The sequence below is a fragment of the Temnothorax americanus genome, unplaced genomic scaffold, assembly GCF_048541705.1.
Source record: "Temnothorax americanus isolate GAGA-0224 unplaced genomic scaffold, ASM4854170v1 Scaffold54, whole genome shotgun sequence".
NCBI classification, from domain to species: Eukaryota; Metazoa; Arthropoda; class Insecta; order Hymenoptera; family Formicidae; genus Temnothorax; species Temnothorax americanus.
In genome coordinates this window covers 20,069-40,031 of record NW_027509696.1, presented here as the reverse complement: position 1 = coordinate 40,031, position 19,963 = coordinate 20,069, and the positions used below count along the sequence as shown (strand labels likewise).

General features: G+C 38.4%; 2 protein-coding genes across 2 annotated transcripts in view; one reads left to right on the top strand and one right to left on the bottom strand.

Annotated features, from left to right (window-relative positions):
• Nucleotides 1-19,963, bottom strand: part of LOC143904602 (protein O-mannosyl-transferase TMTC1-like) — a 189,247-nt gene extending 169,284 nt beyond the window's left edge. The window contains exons 1-3 of the mRNA XM_077419415.1: nt 19,148-19,963; nt 18,597-18,780; nt 18,088-18,134 (exon numbers count right to left, since the gene is read on the bottom strand). The gene's annotated coding sequence lies outside the window, so the exon portion shown is untranslated. The remainder of the gene's footprint in view (nt 1-18,087; nt 18,135-18,596; nt 18,781-19,147) is intronic.
• Nucleotides 9,758-16,905, top strand: LOC143904575 (transmembrane protease serine 9). Its single transcript, XM_077419377.1, has 12 exons — nt 9,758-9,856; nt 10,284-10,455; nt 11,162-11,297; nt 11,423-11,530; nt 12,108-12,401; nt 13,530-13,605; nt 13,676-13,728; nt 13,923-14,011; nt 14,258-14,396; nt 14,503-14,619; nt 15,080-15,229; nt 16,663-16,905. Exons 1-12 carry the CDS (start codon nt 9,811-9,813, stop codon nt 16,816-16,818), a joined length of 1,536 nt encoding a protein of 511 aa, XP_077275503.1. The 5' UTR covers nt 9,758-9,810; the 3' UTR covers nt 16,819-16,905.

The following is a 19,963-nucleotide window of genomic DNA, read 5'->3' as shown; positions in this document are numbered from 1 at the left end:
AACACCGTCGACGCGCGCCGAGACGCGGATGTTAATTATTTCGGCGGTTTCCCCCTCAGAGTTTCCTAATCACTTACCGAGCTCGATTAAGCATTGTGCTTAACAGGTGACCCGACCGCAGGACGCGTTCCATCGCGGCACGTTAGGGAAGTTATGCATCCGGCGGGCTCGTCGAGAGTTACCGCTTAAAGTTGCCAACTAAAGCATTGTTCAATGAAACATTTCATTGCACGGATGTTATGTGTGAAGTTGACGATCCTTAGTAGGCCGCGGTATCAGTCTTAATCATAAATACTGGTTCATTAAATGCCTATTAATTGGATGCCAGTTCTTCAAATTAACATTGATTAGAATATATATATATATATTGCTTATATAATGTTAAATATTTTATATAATTTCTATATATACTTCTGTGCAAAAGGACTACTTTCTTTTATATTTCTAGTTTTTTCTTTAGTCCCTATAGTGTTTTCAATTTAATAAAGTTTCTTATTATATATTATACACATACATATATCTAGACTTCAAACTATTCTTATTCTTTTTCTTGTTTAGATTACCTTTTGCTTCTACTTTTTTTCAATTATTCATTATCATTCACAGAAGTGCGTACATATGGTCAGGTGTGCGTCCGTGCGTGCGTGTGTGGCTGCGTTTGTGCGCGTATCGTGCGTCGTGTAAATGTATATGGGTATCCGCAATGCGATGGGCTCGGGTCCGTGGGTTCGCTATAAGCCCAAATGACTGTGTGGATCAGTCATCCCTGCGGGATCCTAGTTCTCGTACGGCACGACCTCGAAATAGGTCACTAGTGGCAGAGCAGTTGTACGGTTGCGCCATCGCCAAATTGCTTTGCACCCAATATTTTTATACAACCCGACCTGCCGTTTCATCACCGACGTGCCGGCGCGCCACGCGGATTGATATATCGCGCTCACCAGCATCAGGAGCCGCGGCGCGGCTCGAAATTTCGGCTGGCAGAGTTTGAAAAATGCGACAGGACCGCGACGGCGGCCGCGGTCGCTCGTTCACATTGTCGCGACGTTGATCGCCGATGGTGTGTCGGTGTGTCCAATTCCGCGGCATTACCGTGAACAGAGAACGAACGTCGCGTGGCGCGCAGCATCAACCGTAATTTAGTGGGCCGTATTATGCAGAAGTCACGGGTGCTAATGACCGCCGCAGCTCTGTGTGCGGTTAATTAAATTTTATTACAAATAATATTACGCGATATTACACAGAGCGACACAGAGCGTATATTTCGGCTTCATGCGGAGGTTTTGCGAGAAAGTCGCACCCCGCGGCTCCGAGTGAAATATTAAATCGAGCTCGCGAATTTCTCTCACACGATTCTATCTCAGAGTGCGAACGACTAACCCACGTAATTAATTCATTGCTCGGCCGCCCTTAACGTTTTACATGCCTCCACATACACACACACATGCACCCCATATTAAGATTTAAAATGTTATATGAGAAGTAAAACGCCATGAAATAATATGTTCGTCATTTCCATGAACTTTTTCGACACTTTATATGTCCCTATTGCACGTACCATCGCGTGATTATAAATTTATAATATTGATAATGTACTAACAAAAATTGCAAACTTTCACTTCAAAGTATATTAGTAAATAACTAGTATAATCTACATAAAATATTTTCAGCGATGAAAAATTTATTGGATCTCATATCATTCTTGCTTCAAGTGATAATAAGTTTATTTATCGATAAATATAAATAAACGGGCTATGAAAAATTAAGGTAAACATACTCGCTGCATATTTATGCTGTCGCTAATATTTTTTTAAATATTCAGTTTTACATTCAATGTAATTTACTGTGTTTGCTAGTGATACACGTACACTTCAGCTTTTTATTTTAAGTTTATTTCGCAATTTTTTATCATTACTCTATAAAATTCTCGATATTTTCGCTAAATGCTATTGACGATTAGCATCCTTTTTATGACAATACTATTTCTGATGAAGAAAAAATATGCTATCTTTCTTTTTACACTTCTCATATATTTTTTTAAGAGTTTCTTAACATTTCTCTGATAACTAATTATTTTTAATAGAATACATTAACAATTATTTCTTTTCTACTATTCTATAGTTTTAAAAATTATATAGATCATTCCTTATATTTTATAATTCAGTGTGTTTTTTATTGTATTCACATATAGGTGTTATGATAAGATCGCATGTATTCAAAATAAACTTTTGTCGCATGTTGTTACGTCAATTTTTCATGGAGTTATAGATTTTAAAAATTCAAAATGCTATATAACTCTACGCGCCATACATGAAAGACTGTCGTAACGTTATTTCTTGCATGTAATTTGACAGGTGCGCTAGAAAACAGGTGTGAAAACACGTGTACGAGTGCTTTGAAACACGATACGTCACCGACGAAACGCACATGCTTACGTTGGCCTATTCCACCACTAAATCGAAATCATAGGTCGATATAATCGTCAATATCTTCACTAAAAAATTCGCAGAGAGATTATCTTGATCTCGTTTGAAAGCTAATTATCGTGGATTAATCTAATTGTAAGTGAATACATGATTACTTAATACGGAAATCTAACTTTTATACATATTTTATTCGATTTTTCATGTGTCTTCGTATCTTTTTCTATATTTAAAACATTTAAAATGTATAATTGCAAAATGTGAGATAAAATATAATATTTATATACCTACTTTCTCTATAGTTTCTATATTTTTACATCTATTTGATCAGCGTAATTGCAGTTTATTAAACATTATCGAGTAGTTCAAAAGTATTTTTTTCTAATTCTTATTTAAATCAATCAATAAATAATTCAAATAAACAAGAATGAACAATTAATATTGTAAGTAACATATTATGCAAATATTAAATCACATTTACTTCTTGACACCTTCTTCCTCCTTCTTTCCTAAGATTTTTCCCGAGATTTTTCCTCTGTAGTTAACACAGCACTCGCAAAAACACGATTAAGTAATTACGATCACGCGCGAATTAATTATCAAAGTACGATTGGACGGCATTTTGCGTGATATTTCCGATATTAATCGTACACGACTCGCAATCTCCCGAAATACACGAAATTATTAACAAACGTATGTATCACGACGTCCAGAATAGTTACGATTTTCTGTTACTTTTCAAACATTCGATTTAGCTAAATTTATGGATTATTCCGCACTTCCTATCCAACGATAATGATTAAATTATCTATATTTGAAATGGCGGAAAGCGCTATGTAAAATAAATTCTAATTGTAGGTATCATATTGACGCGCTGATTATCCATGAATCGTAATGAAACGATAGTAGGACCTATAATTTTCTAACCTCTATCGCTTTAATTCCTTATATACCTTGAATGAATAAATTAACACGGAATATCATCGACGCTGTCGCGCGTCGCTTTGATATGCTGAAATGTTAATCTTGCGATCTGAGAAACGTTACTTATTCACAGAGAATGAATAATGCGACGATTATAGACGGACTCCAGCTCGCGATGCTGCCAACCGGCTCAACTTCCATCGCACAAGTGATATCGCGACTTTGGATAAAGAACAAGCCGCTGTGTACGCCGCAAAAATAAACATCAAGGCCGCGAGTTCACCGCGTTCTATTGTCCCGAATATATGTAACTCGCTCTCTAGCGTCAAATATTCTGTTACTTATATCTTCATATTAATTTTGATGAAATGGATTTATATAAATCTACTTTATCAAAATTAATATGACATGCGATGATAAAATGGATTATGACCACATGTTTCCACATTTTATCTAAATTCGGTGATTTAAGGGGTACTGGTAATAGATAAATAGATATATGTAACACAATATTAACTTATTTTAAAAAATAGTTGAAAGAGATAGAAAAAAATTCCTTATATATTATATATGTAATATATAAAATATTCCGCAACAAACATACTAGAAAATCGCATTCTGGAAATTGCATCGAAAATTTAAATCTAAAAGATTGAATATAAAATCATCGAGATCACACAATTGTCTCTAACAATCGTTCTAATTCGGAAATTATATCTTGACATTTTCACATTAGGAGAGATTTTCGACTTTAATTAACTTTTAAAATATACTATTGTAAGTACAATTGTGGGATATTTATTAAATTGCACTAGTTTTTCAAATAGCCGCTAATTTATCAAAGTTCAATTTTTTTTTTACATATCGTAGAACCCCGTATATAAAAAATAATGCAAACTATTACAGGATATATATATATATATAGTTCACAAAATAATTTAAATCTATTAATTTCCTTTAAATGCAGCCACACAATAAATTGACAAAGTCATGCATACTTCGCTGCAAGATATACAATCTGTGTACGATTTAGCAGACCGAACTTTCACGTCCAGACAGTTAAAGCAGATATGTCGTGAGAAAGGAGGATTACTTCCAAGGGTCTAAGGAAATGATTCCACCCATTTTGGTCCAATTTTGGAGGGGGCCGAAAACAGGCCTTATTAACCCTCCTCCTTTGCACAAATCCTTAATAAAACTTACATATGACGATAGTGTCGGTCATTAACATTAAAATGATATACAAACCCGACAAATTTATGTTTCGCGAATCTTTTTTCTTCCCTTTGCCACATACCGTATCCTTCTAAGCCCTTTATACAAATGGTTCATAATGTTCTTCAAAAAAGAAAAGAGAAAGAGAAAAAAAAGCTTTTTTTGTGTATATAAGATATAGGAAACATCGCCGTGTCGCGGAGGAAAGTATCAACTTTGGAAAATGTCGGGACGCTTATTACTCGCATTTGCGCGCTCACCGATGCTGAAATTATCCCCCCGGTTGCTAGAACATCGCCCGCCGGTGGTGCAAAACGACGCCGGTGGGTATGATTTACGTATAGGATAACAGGACCATTCTTTCGGGAGGATAATCCGGCGGGTTCGTCCGGCGGTTCATTCATAATGCACAGCCATTTATAATGCACGTAGGAACGATGCATGCAGGTATAATTACAACTCCGGCCTCTATGCCGCGCGTCCCGCGCGACGTCCTATCTATCCCACCCTCATTTGAGTAAACCGACGCTCTTTCCTAGTCGTTTGGCCACGTTATGGAGTCATCTTTTCTACGTCTTGTCGGCCATTCGCCAGACAATCGTCGATCCTAACTACGTCTCCGTGCAGATCGCGCTAACGAGCGTCCACTCGGTTCACCTTATCGATTAATAGTTGCGACAATAGCTGGATTTTAATGGATTCTCCGATGACACGTTACGAAGCTCACGTTTTATTCCGCTGTCCGTTCCTTTTGTACACTGAGAAAAAAATTGTTAATCCCAAGAAATATTTAGTCCGATACGTTCAACTAAACATTTTAGTTAGTTAACCAAATATTAGTTGTTTCAACAATTTATTTCGTTTCCTTAATCAAGAATTTTTAATTCAACTAATGTTTAGTTAACTAACTAAAATCTTTAGTTGAACGTATCGGACTAAATATTTCTTGGGATTGACAAATTTTTTTTCTCAGTGTAAAAGTAATAGAATAAACGTTAAATAATAAATTAAAGCTTAAACTGCTGTGGCATTTGCGTAATACCGATTCATTATTTTAAATAACATTACAGTTATAAAAATAAAATCTGGTTTTTACATATTTTATTCGATTTTTCAGGTTTTTCTACCATTTTCTTATATTTAAAAAACATTTTTAAATAATTTAAAAATTTGAAATAAATTGCAATATTTATCTTATCTCTAATATTTTTACGTTTATATATATGATCAGCGTAACTGCGGTTTATTAAACGTTATCAAATAATGTCAAAGACGGTTCGGCTTCCGTTAATATCTACTTGCAAAGCAAGACGCACAAGCTTTATAGAGGCGACATAGTGATGGCAAAGACGAAGGCGAAAGGTGCAGGGGAACGACGAGAAAATCCAAATTGCCGCACAAAGCTCTCGCGCAATCAGGTTCCCGGTAATCCTCGCGCCTTCAAGTACTTCAGCACGATCGCGAAAGCCAATTATGTGGCTGACGTACGTACAGATGCGGCTTTAAAGCGGCTAGACAACGGGCGGATACGAGGGTACATAGGCACGCATTCCGACGCAGCGCGGAATTATTCGATTAGAGTTAATTCGAATTATTCTACAGCTCGTTATCAAAATTGTTAATTGTTAATTGGTACGCGCCGGGCTCTCGCACGCAGATGTATCGTCGGTGCGTCGCTAAACCAGACCCGAGTTGCGTTGCCGCAGTATAATCATGCTTCGCGATAAAAATTGCACCAGCCCCTCGAGCGTAAGTCGAAGTCAAACCCGCACGTCGCGCAACAGTCGAAGACTTGTTTCTGAAGCGTTTATCTCATTTCGCACCCGATTCGCGCGTTCACTATCTTTCAGATATCTCGCAATATTTTCTCCATCGGACTGCACTCGCGGTCGCCGTCGAATCGCAACGACCGCATCTCACGGAAAAGTAAGTACCCTCAGCCAATTCTCATCCCTCTCTACGCTATTTCGGCGTGAAGAAACAACAAGACACATGTCCTCAGCGGGATACATGCTCGTTTCTCGATCTTCCACCTTCCAGCGCGCTTCTGCGGTCGACTCTCACCGCTGATAAATTGCGAACAGCGAAAGTGTGGAAATTGCATACGCTGTTACAACGCGCGTCCCCAGTGTGCAGTAATCGTCTTGGATGTGCGCGCGCGCGCGACACTCGTAGGCAAAGGAAAGAAGAAAGCAGAAAGAATAGGAGGGCAGGTAAAGGAGAAAGTACCCGTTACGGTAGGTACGAATGACCGGGAATCCTCTCAGGACAGGTCTCGTTAGTCCTGCGTGGCAGACTTACGGCACCCAGGACTCGTTCCACCTCGGCTACTCATCATGGCTTCAGAACGAGATGTATAATACTGGAGAGAAGCAAGAATGTTAGTTTCCTTCCACAAATTACGCCCGTAGACCTCTCGCTAAGTGGAACTTCAGTCTTCGGAAACACGGCCGGTCAAGTTGCACATACGGCACATATACGTGTCACACCAGTATACAGGAAAATATTAAATTAATTATCTAAAGCATCGTGATGATCGATCAATCTAAAGAATTGCGTAAAGATCTCGTATTTCGTGTTAGCATGACCAAACTTCTCATAAGTTTGCACAATGGTCAAAAACAAGTATTTCCCTGCAAATTCGACGCGTAAATCTGAATGGAATATGAAATTACTGATAATTCCACGCTCTTCACATGTAAAAATTTCTTTCCATATTTGGGTGCTGAAAATTCATATTTGTCTAGTTCACGAGATAATTGATTGTTTTGAAAGAATATAGCCTAAAACAGGCACTGAGTATCACGCTATCGTCTTGCTCACGCTCTCAGTCGAACACCATGTTCGTTGCTGATTGTTCAGCTGAGCGGAAAATACATCCTCAATGACTCTCAGCTTCTCAACATCCGCACATCTCTTCAGCGTGTCTTCGGGAAAGAGACAAAGAGAGAGAGAGAGGAAGAGAGAGAGGAAGAGAGAACAGTACACAAAGGTGGCTGGCGGCGCACACGCATCCGGCGTGAGTAACAGGGGAATCCGGGAGCGAATTCGAGCTCGAGAAAAAGGAGCTGGCCTGCCGTCGGAGGTTTGATTTATATGTTAATCGCCAGACAGCAGTCGCTGTCGATGTCGGCAAGTACGACTTGCTGCGCGGCACTCTTTTACCCCTCGTAACAATTCTCGAAATATCACGTATAAGTAGACACCGGTATATCCATGAGACAATATTGATAGATTGGACAGGAAATTAAAGTTTTAATTGGACGCAGTTCTACAATGCGGAACCAACTGCAAAACCTTCTTTTGCTAGAGCAAATTTCGCGAAGCATTAGAAATAAAATTCTACGCCAACGTTATCTCGAATATAATGAATTATCTCGAATTATAATCTTCTTCAAATACAATTCCATGTGCTTTATGCGTTTTTAGAAAATTTCCTGTCCACAATACAATACAAAAATCAATATAGAACTAAAAATTACGAAAACTTATTAATTACTTATTGCGTAACTGCACTCAATTACCAGTTTCCAAAGAGACTGTCGGGAGGATTGACACTCAAAACTAATATGTCATATAAATAATAATAATAAAAAATACATCTAAGCAAGAGAGAGAGAAAGAGAGAGAGAGAGAGAGAGAGAGAGAGAGAGAAAGAGAGAGACTAAACATGTATATCAGAAATACGTGTTCTTTTTTATCCTATACACTATGTAAGAAATTTAACTTTGAAAAAAATTAACAAATATATTCTGTGAAATTCCTCGACAATTGAGAGTTTAATCTTAAATTTCATTAATTTTTGTACATATTTGCTTCTAAAGACTCGATAAAACCAATACCGATATTTATATCGCACTTGAATATTAAATTTTGTACCATTTCGTTGGACAATATAAATAGACGATTAATTAACAGACGATAGATCAAAATTTTGTCGAACCAAAGATAGATGGATATGAAAATGATACATTTAAATTCTGGCTCAATGAAGCTGTGGAATTATTAGAATTTCATAACCAATATATTGAAAACCGCCACTGTCCATATTCGAATTCCAAACGCCTAATTGAAATAGATATGAAAGATACATACATAGAAGGTAAGCTTTAATTAAAATCACAAGTCTCCAATTAATTAGTCGTCAATCAATAATGCACAAAATTTCAGTAACGAGAATTATCAAACTAAACCAATGTTTTCGAATCGAGTTTTCTTATTTCGTTTTCAATCGAGACAATAATTCAATCATAAACGTTAACGATAAAATTAGGCATGTATATAATTGGTAGGCATATAAACATATGGTATATTTATGAGAGTGTAGTATTTATAAAATTTATGTATATTTATCATTATTAAATATTAAATTTAATAATTAATTTAAAACTCGTTACATCATAATAATAAGTTATTTTTAAAAAATACATAAGTTATATATATACAATGGGATATTTTAATAAAAACCGATGGATATTATCAAAGAGAATACAGCAATTTTTATCTATTACTTTTATGGCCTGCATTTTGCTTTAATAAGTATTAAAAAATGAAACTTTATATACCGCATGATTTTTGCAAGATAAATTTATCTTTATCAACTCAATCACCTGCGCAAACATTTCTATAATTAATAATCTACTTGCATATTTGAATGTGGTCCGCATCATGCAATTCGGATTTCTGAAATCGCGCATTATGAAATAATTTATCAGAGAAAAAATCATAAAGTGAATAAAATAGTATTATGCTTTTTAACGTGGGCTATGATTTTATTATATATATAAATATAGGAAACATATTATAAAATTATATTCACCATGTAAAGAGTCAAGTAAAAGAAAATAGGAAATAAAAGAAAAGAAATAAAAGAATATAGGTGTATGTGTGTAAAAAGGTGTTAAGAATTCATATACATATATATATATATATATATATATATATATTTATATATATTATACACATATCCAAGAGATATCTTATCGCCTGAATTATCATTATAGTCGCGAATACGGGTTTATTTTATGTTGCAATAATATTGCGATTTTATGAAAAGACTATTTCGTTATCTTTGTTCCTACATGACGTTCTTTCAACAATTATGTTGTACCACGCGACGCTTGAATAAAAATACGTTTTGCGTCGACGTAAGATAAGAAGTTTACGCCAGATGTGAGAAACATGACTGCAATATAAAAGCCAATAAGAAGACACGACTTACTAGTGTACGTGCTTGTATGTTAGTGAAATGTTACGAAGCTTCATTTCCTATTTCCTATTTGCCGGAGGTATCAGTGAGTGAAAGAGACATATAATTCTAATCTTACGTGAAAATAATTTAAAATAATTAAAAATTTGTACAGTCTACACATATATACATATATATAATTTACAAACTTATATATTAAACTTTACGTTTATATTAAAAAGAGTTGAGCTTCATGTGGCATAAACAACACAACTTATCTAACATTTAGAACTCCGTGACGAATAATAGAACATGATAAAGTCAAATCAGTAAAAGTTATAGCGGAACTTCTTTAACCGTATTTTTTATTATCCAACGCGTTCCGGAGAGGAAAGTTTAAGAAGCTACACGGTCGCGTGTAATAATGTCGACCGAAAATCTTCGCGTGATTTACGTATTCGCTGCATTCTGGGAACCGACTTTTTTGTTGAAGCGACTCAAGACAAATTCTACCATCAGATTTAATATTACAGCATCCTTCCTGGTGCGACCGGTTTCCCCTCTTGATCCTCGAATCGTGAGAGGTACAGCAACTGACATACAGCAACATCCTTATCAATTGAGCCTCCAGCGAGGTTTATGGCACGTTTGCGGAGCCGTCATCATCAGTAATAAATGGGCTGTCACGGCGGCTCATTGCGTTAGGTATTATACATATATTATTTCTTTCCCTCTTGGATACGTATCGCATTACCTCATTACAAAACGAAATCTTAAGTCTTGATAAGACGTTTATACTAATCACGTTTATCCTTATCTTTGAAACGTTTTCTAACTAATTTAATACCCCTCATTAAGTGCCAAATGTAATCACAGTCATTATCAAGGCCGTATTTATCTTCTTCTTGCATGCTTCAACGGTATATTTACAGATATAGATAGAAAAAGATAAAATTGTAAAGTTTATTCGATTTTGCGTAACAATGCAATTTGTCAAGCATATCTGTTTTCTTCGGACACTCAATTCAAGTGTCTAATTATATCGATTAGTTAAAACTCAGAAATGAGAGCAATCTTTTTCGGGAAACTGCGATCCATTGTCAAGCTTTTATTCATAAACCGAATATAACTCCTAACTTATTTTTGTAGCAGATTAATTACTATTTAAAACAGAAGTTGTTTATTGCTTTAAGTTCGCATACCGATATGCAATTAGTGCGTTACAATGATATAATAAATTAGAAAAATGTAGACACGTTGACGCGATTATCTGCCCCACTGCTGCAAATTTGGTGGAGCATGCTTTCATAAAACGCTTTGTCGATACTGTCATAGCTCAACTCATGTATTACAGCGTATGCTTATCATCGCGATATATTTTCATATTACCAGCGCGTGCATTCCGTTGCAGTTCGCCGGCGAGCGTTTACAGACTTCGCGCAGGAAGTAACGACAAATACGGGGGCGTCTATTATCCAGTTAAAAAGATCGTTCGACACCCCGCCTACAATTTCCTGACGATCGATTACGATATCGCCCTTCTCGAGGTAACGTCGAACTCTATCTCTTTCTCTCACGTTTTTCACCTCTCTGTTTTTCCTCGTTAACGACCTACGCCAGCTGACAATAACAACATCGGTAGCTCTCGCACGCTCTGGAAATTTCATTTCAGATCGACGGCGAAATCGCATTTAACGATAGGGTGCAACCAGTGAAGCTGCCAGAAAAGGAACTCGCGAGTGGCATTATGGTGAACGTCACCGGATGGGGAGCGGCGAAGGTGAGAGCGCGCGAGGAATAGACTCATTATCTGAACGGAAAACAAACGGGGCTAAATATAGTAACGAATTTCCCCCGGTCAGCCGAGCACGACTCGAAGATTTCGTGAGAGCGCTATTCCGTATCGGAAATAGAACCGCGCACATGTAGTATCCGACCAAAAAAAAATCGATATCCCCCGTGTCCCATTTGCAATAATACTAAATTACGTTGCGGGTGTATCAAAGGTATTATATTACGGCGCCAATGTTAAATTACTTCGCCCACTTCCCTTTCCGATTCGGCGCTTATAGCGGAACCGCAACTTTCGTAGCGTTTCCCCCACAGCTAATTCCGCGATGCTGATATCTGATAATCGGTATCGACTCCGCTCTGTGGTTTATATAGGTGTCGGTATCTGGTCTGTACTTTACGGGGAAAAGATTGGAGTAGATGATCATTGTGTATTATAGTCCCGCAATAATCCTAACACGTTCTATTAATAAGTTTATCAGGGCGCATTAGAATTATCAAGATAGTAGATTCGTATTTCAATTCAAGTTATAAAAGTTGCACCGCAGAGAAATTTTCTATTTTAGGCAGGTGGGAAACCATCACCAGTGTTAATGAGAGTAACGCTGCCGATCGTAAGCAGAAAGACGTGTCGAGGCATATACAGGTACATCCGCAGCATCACCGATCGAATGATTTGCGCGGGTTACATGCGTGGCGGTCAAGACGCGTGTGATGGAGACTCGGGCGGACCCCTTACGGCGGATGGCGTCCTGTATGGAATTGTATCCTGGGGATATCGATGCGCTGAACCGTTATATCCCGGTGTTTACACCAACGTTGTAAATCTCCTCTGGTGGATAAAGTGGATCAGCTATATTTAATCTCTGACAATTCCACGCCCCTTGATGTGCATCTCAATTTGCGGGCGGTACAACATCGAATTGATAAAATATCTGAATGACATTTACGTGAGACAGATGCGAGATCTTAAGGCGCAAGAATTTTTATAACGCATTTTATATTAACCACAAAAATTAATGCAAACGAGATCCCGAGTTTTAATGATGGGTATCGTATCAGGTAATTTTAGAAAAAAAAACAAACGATACAAAATCGTTATAATTCGGTCTTTAACCGACTTTTACCTATAAACAGTATATTTTGATAGATCATGGCATACTTTCTTTGTAAACTTTTTGAATTTTTGCAATATCTTCAAAATTGAAGAAAATATAGTACACGAAAATGTGCATGACGTCATAATGTTGTTGCGAAATCTTTTGAAGTTGCCGTCATCAAAGAAACTTTAGAAAACTATAACTTTCTCAAATTTGGGTTTTTTTTTTTAATTCAAAAAGTACTAAAAATCGGCTTAGATTCTCTACATTAATTATGGATACCGCTTAATAAAAAAATTTTACTTAAGAACCCAATTATGCTTATATTAATATTAAAAAGTAAATAAATTAAAAGAAATAATATGATAAGACAAATAAATCAATGATATAAGCATTGAATTATTATAAGTACTCAATAAGCTCGAATGTTTTAATTGAACATCATAAAAATGAAAATATTGTTAAAAACTACAATGTCTATTTTAACTTATCTCTCTTTCCCTGTCTTCCTTATCCTCTCTCTCTCTCTCTCTCTCTCTCTCTCTCTCTCTCTCTCTCTCTCTCTCTCTCTCTTTCTATACATCAGAAGTTCAATTAGCTATCTATAATCTATAACATGGTTGTACCATAATTGGTCGATCGATATGATATCACTTATATGTTACGCGTCAGTTACGTAATTGTGTGTACCAATTAGTTTAACATCATCCCGGAATTGAATTACGTCTCTAATGGGACAATCCCGAATTAATCGCGCGGCATTCCTTTATGTGATAAGACTTTGTTATAATTTCGAACATAGATAATGCGATATCAAAGGTCTATCTTCGACATAAAATAAGTCTCCATTCGCGAATCATTCTCTGACACCATCGTCTCATGTAAGAGTCATCACTCGCGGTCATCAGCGTGAAAAAAATGTCCCAAAAATTCATTCTGTTATTCTGCGTACTGCTAGTGCACAGTGAGTCGTTTTTATATACATATTCACGTTTTTCACGAACCAAATTGTTTTACATATATTGTGATTACAGCTGTTAATACCGAAAAACACGAATATGTGGTCATCGAGGATTATCCGTACCATGTGAGAGAAACTTATTTTTCTCCCCCCCCCCCGCGATAGCGATAGCTTGCAGTACCGTGCGTTTCGCCGACAAATAAAACTATACGCCATTCACATGTGGCTTTAATCGGTAGTCAGTATAGCATGGTGACTGTAAGCCGCTATTATTTTCGAATAAATCGGATTTCAGATAGAATTCGTTATCCCCAATATAGGTATCGATCCAGATAGCCGGACGACACGTTTGCAGCGGCGCATTTATACACGAATCATGGATTATGACTGTGGCATCCTGTGTTTTCAGGTACGTGCTACAGCAAAAAATAATAATGCACAAGACGTTTCTTTTGGAAGCTACGACTTTATTTTGTTGAAAGATTTTTGTCTAAATTGAAGTCAACTTTGTGTCTCTTATATAGGAATAACAAACTTTTTAATATATATATATATATATATATAAAATAAAAATTGAAAATACGTCTTGTACATTTAATTTTTAACTTAATAAAATTTTCTAATAAAATAACGTTCTATATATTGATATCCGCAGAGCAAAATTGTCGACGGTATCTGTACGTGTACGTTCTCCTTACATTTCCAAAGATGGCGATGTATTAAAGATAGAAAATATTGTGATGCATGAGAATTTTGATAAGTATGTATACTTCAACGATATAGCATTGATGAAGGTACGTATCTCCATTCGCTGAACAAACATCCCGCGCGCGTATGGGTTTTATTGGTGCGTCGCGTGCGCGTGCGTATGCAAAGTTGTCACATTTATCAAACTTGTAGCTAAAGAGTCCCGTAGAGTTTGGAGAAAAGTTGCTCCCTATCGCGCTCCCGGAGAAGGAAAACGAGGAACTCCAGGACGGGATCCATTGTGTCGTAACCGGCTGGAAACGAACTCTGGTAAATATACTCGCGTGACACGCGCAGCTTTAGTCTATTTTTCGAATTTTCACAACAGTTTGCTCGACAAAATCGTTCTTTATCGTTTGACGAAGTGTCCAGGTGCCGCGACACTTGGGGAACGCGTACTCTCATAACTCGTCGGTCGTTCTTCCGCCGTGAAACGCCGCGCTTCTCCCGGAGTTAGCAACCCCCGGGAACGTGATTTTTACAACGAGCGTAGGCATTTTTACAGGAACTCGGATATGCAAACTTTTCCGCGACTTCCCGCTTCCCGCCAACCGGTTGGCACCCGGGCGCGACGTTATTCAAAGTCACGTCGGTACCAAAAAGTAAATCGTTACGAAACACTGTCGCAAAACGTTCGCGCGCGTTCGCAACCCCCTCCTGGTCCGCCCCGGCGGGGTCACAATAACGAGAAACGTGTCGTAAAAACGTGCGAGTCGTGCCAAATTTCCAGGGGACCAGCCCGAACGGAGCTCAGCTCGCAGCGGCCGCTGTGGCGATCGTAAATCAGCGTACGTGCGGGGCGACGATGCCGAGCTACAAGCCGCTGTCTCGGGATATGTTGTGCGCCGCTAACGTGACTCACCCGTCGGAGACATGTCAGGTAAGACGAACATATAAGATGAAAGTGGCGCGACAACAAGGCTCGAGAAACGGGCGCGGTGATCCGTGGAGGGCTCGTGTGTTAGGAAAAGCCCGCGACAAACTCTGGACGACACTCGAGATAGAGCGTCGCCGACACCGAGAAGAGACGTGCCACCGACCTCGCCATTGCGCGTCACGACACTTGGCACGCGTGCACGGTCTATACTTATATATGCATCATTTACGTGCTATCGAGCCTGGCGCGCGCTCTCGAGCGTCAAGCGCAGAGGATTTGGTAAAGTACTGCCAGTGTACAAGTAGTGTCAGAATTATTACGGATGTTCTTTTAATTAAGAATGCAGAAAATAAATAATAACTGCATTGTGTGTGTGTGTTAAATTCGTTAATTTAACTTAATTTCGTAGTGTCAAATTACACTCAATTTCAATCATTTTTTAATCATTGTTATAAGTCATTACTGCTTATATTCATATGTCGTTAATTTAACTAAAACAATTAAGTTAAAATAATACTGTTTTGTGTTAAACTAATGAATTTCGACACACGTAGTAGATAAAAATAACAAAATGTTATTTAACTCAAATTATTGGTTTAAATATTTAATCCCTTTATATTTAACCATGTGATGATTTATGATTGATTAAGTTACTGTGTTGTCGGTTGAAACCGATTGAGATTTTTCAAGTAATCTTAAGCACCGATATCGATATGTGAGTCTAAGCGCAATCTCGTAATGATCTCGCGAGGAGCAATAAAATGTAGAAATGTGAGGCGCGTAAATTAAGAGCAGTCGATGGTAGTTGAATTCCAATTGTGCCACGGTCACGAGTGTACAATTACATCAATCGAGTCAATAGTCTTTCCGCAAGTACACGCATGGCTGGTTCAGGTGTCGGATGCACTAGATCGGTGAACAATGCGGCACTTGACTCGAGAACGCAATTTTCACGCGACGTCGAAGCACTACAAGCGAAATGCGAAGAGATTCGCGCGCGCTGGAAAAATTCCCGTTATTTCGCGACGTGACTATACGCGACCATAGCATGTTCGAAGGCCGCACGGAACACGAGAGCACCTCGTATATAGATACAATATTTTTCTTAGACAAGCCGTATTATATTTAGAATAAATTTACGCAACGGTGAGCTCGGATTTGGTAAAGATTTTGTAAAGATTTTTAGATAACTGAATTTTCTCCTTTTAGTTTTAATTTAATAATTATGAAACAAAAAGCTTTTGAGAGATGTTACGTGTCGCTCTTAAAAACAAATCAATTAAACTTTAAAAGAAATTTCGCGTATGCCATAAGCCCGTATATAATTAATTATAACTAATCCGTCATCGAACGCTTCGGTTCCTAGCAATTAGTGCGGGTAAAGCTTTCAGCAATTACAACCATGATGATGATTTTCGTGATATTACTGTCTGCAGGGTGATCTAGGTGCGCCTCTAGTATCGTCGCAGATGCTGATTGGCATTCTATCTTATGGATTAGGTTGCGAAACCAGGATACATCCAGGTGTCTATACTCGTATCAGCAGCTACTTACCTTGGATCTTTACGAACAGTGGTGTCTCTTACAAATAAGACAGAATGTATAATCGTCAATTTTAATTAACTATATACAACTTATAGCACATCATGCTTTTCTTATTAATAAAACAAATTCTGCAATTTGCCAAATACTAACTTTAAAACCTGCCAGATCTCCGTCGCTTAATCTCCGATAACCGGAATATCTTTGGACGGATTTCATCCTACCATAGCAGTTACGAATTAAATTAAAACACGACATTTCGGTTTTATACATTCATGATATTGCAAGCTGTACGATATGTACGCGTCTATCTCTGAGGGCGAGAAAGTATCCGTTCGAGTGCAAATAAACGACTACTGGAACTCAAACATTACGTGGTTTCGTCAATACTTGATGCATATTCATATAGGTTTAATATAGCAACGGGCTAGCAATCAATTATTTCAACCTGCCGCGTGCGTACTCGGTCGTTGATAAAGTCCATGAATACAGTATCTCGAGCGTGCCATTTAATTTAAGCGCTAGTGGCGAGCGTCTTTGTACTTCCGATTTCAAGTGCCGCATGTTTAAGCTTAATTATCGTGTTTCGAAACCAAAACTTCCGACATACGATACGCCGCCGCGGCTAGTTAATTTACCACCGATATTTTATCGAGTGCCAATTAATGGAAGGGATTAAAAGTTAATATAAATTCATGCCAGCAGTTCATTTCGGTCCCGCTGAGAGCTCGATTGTGCGGAATTAAGCAACAACCGTTTAACATCCTTTTAATAACCATGAAAGAATTAACGAGAGACACATGTTTTTAATCTACCTCCGCGCGATATTTATTGAGTCAAAAAAATCTATATGGAATTTATTACCCGATAATAGGGGTGTCTGGTTCACACAGTGACATATGAATATAATCACAGTTTTATCTTTATTCTTGTGAAAAATATTCTTGTGGAAAAGAATATAAATATATTACAATTTAATCATGCGTATGTGTCATGACACAAATGTGTATGTGTAGTACATCCTAAATATAATAATGTTAAGTTATGTTTAATCGGTTTGAAGTTACCATTTATCATTGAAAAAAAAAACTCAATATTACTTCATACGCTTTTATATAAAAATTTGTTCGAAATACAATATGTGTGTGTGTGTGTGTGTGTGTGTGTGTTAATTAATTAATATTATATAAATAAATAATTACTTATTATTTACTTATATAATGTTATTTAATTAACATAATTGTATTTCGAAAATAATTAGAAAGTAATGTGACTAAAACCATATAAATTGCCTTGACTGAAATAAAAAAATAACTCACCGGCCGATGCGCAACAGCGGAGTTGTAAGTTGCCACCCTGCGTTGATCTGTATAACATAAAAATATATTTGCATTAAACAAATGTTCAAGATAATCGATACTTGACATAAATAATTATATATCGCACCCCGTTACATTTTTATAACATCATTTTAACGGATATTTGATTTCAAAATGTTAATACAAGACTCAATCGCGGCCGCCGCAAACGGCTGCATATTTCCGCATTAATTAACTCGTTCGCACAATTAATCCGCGAAAAATCATGCAAGTAATATTACGATTGTGCGAATAAGAGAGAGACGCGACGTTCGCGACGTATAATATATCTCTTCGCGCATGCCGGAGATCGGACTCCGAAATTGCGAAGCGAAATAGCGCCGGAGTTAAACCTCGAACGAACAATGAGTATTACGTACGAGTAATGAGCGAATCAAGTCGCGCTTGAAAAACGGAATCCACCACACACACAGAGCAGCAAAATAATAAACAAATAAAAATTAAATTACCTCACGGTTGCCCCGCTGTCGCCCGATGCCTCCTAGGCCCCTTCCTCCTCTCCTCGGTCCTCCTTCGTTGTCGCATCTCCGTCGGCGCACTCACTCACCCGCGACGTTCGCGAAAATCGACGATATCGTCGCTTATGATCGCGCGACACTTTGCACGGCACTCCCGGTATTATCCTGCGTTGATCTGTAACATAAAAATATTTTTACATTAAAGCAAGAAATTGCGCCGGAGTTGAACCTCGAACGAATGAGTATTACAAACGAGTATAAGGAGCGGCGAATCAAGTCGCGCTTGAGAAACGAAATCCGCCACACACACACACACACACACACACACACACACACACACACACACACACACACACACACACACACACACACACACACACACACACACACACACACACACACACACACACACACACACACACACACACACACACACACACACACACACACACACACACACACACACACGCACGCACGCACGCACGCACGCACGCACACACACACACAGGACAGCAAAATATTAAATAAATAATAACAATTACCTCACGGTTGCCCCGCTGTCGCCCGATGCCTCCTAGGCCCCTTCCTCCTCTCCTCGGTCCTCCTTCGTTGTCGCACCTCCGTCTCTCACTCACCCGCGACGTTCGCGAAAATCGACGATATCGTCGCTTATGATCGCGCGACACTTTGCACGGCACTCCCGGTATTAATCTCGCGACGCGGCGCGTATTTTGTTACACGGCAACGGAAGAATCACGGCGGAGAAGCTACGAACGAAACTGTACGATCCGCTTGATGCCCGTTGACCCGTGACGTCACGCAGGTAGACGCTAAATGGCGGAAAGAATTTCGTAATCGCGCGGCCAACTTCACTCGCCGGGAGCAACCGTCGCGTCGCGAGGACGCTACACTTGCTGCTTGACTAACTGCGATTAAATCATCGATTTATGAACACTGCGTATATCACCCACTACTGCCAGATATCTCGAAACCCAATTGAATACGTTTAAATTAAACGCGCGACGTTAATTATAGCGATCGCTAATTAAACACGCGGCGTCACTCGACTGTAGGGCCCGCTCGTATCTATCCTTTATCTGTGTTCCGAAAGCGACGGCAACTTTATTCCAAAAAACCGCACGAATACGACGCGAGACGCGAATCAAGTTGACGCGGTTGAGAAAAAGCGCGAGACCGATCACCCGAAAGAATGTAATCGAAAGTCAATATTACCGAATGCGACATACCTCGGCGTCCGTATAAATTCCGCGAACCACATGCATTAACACAAACATTCGATGTATCACAGTATTCCGTAATCTCAATCACCGGAGTCCAACGACACGCATTACTCCGCG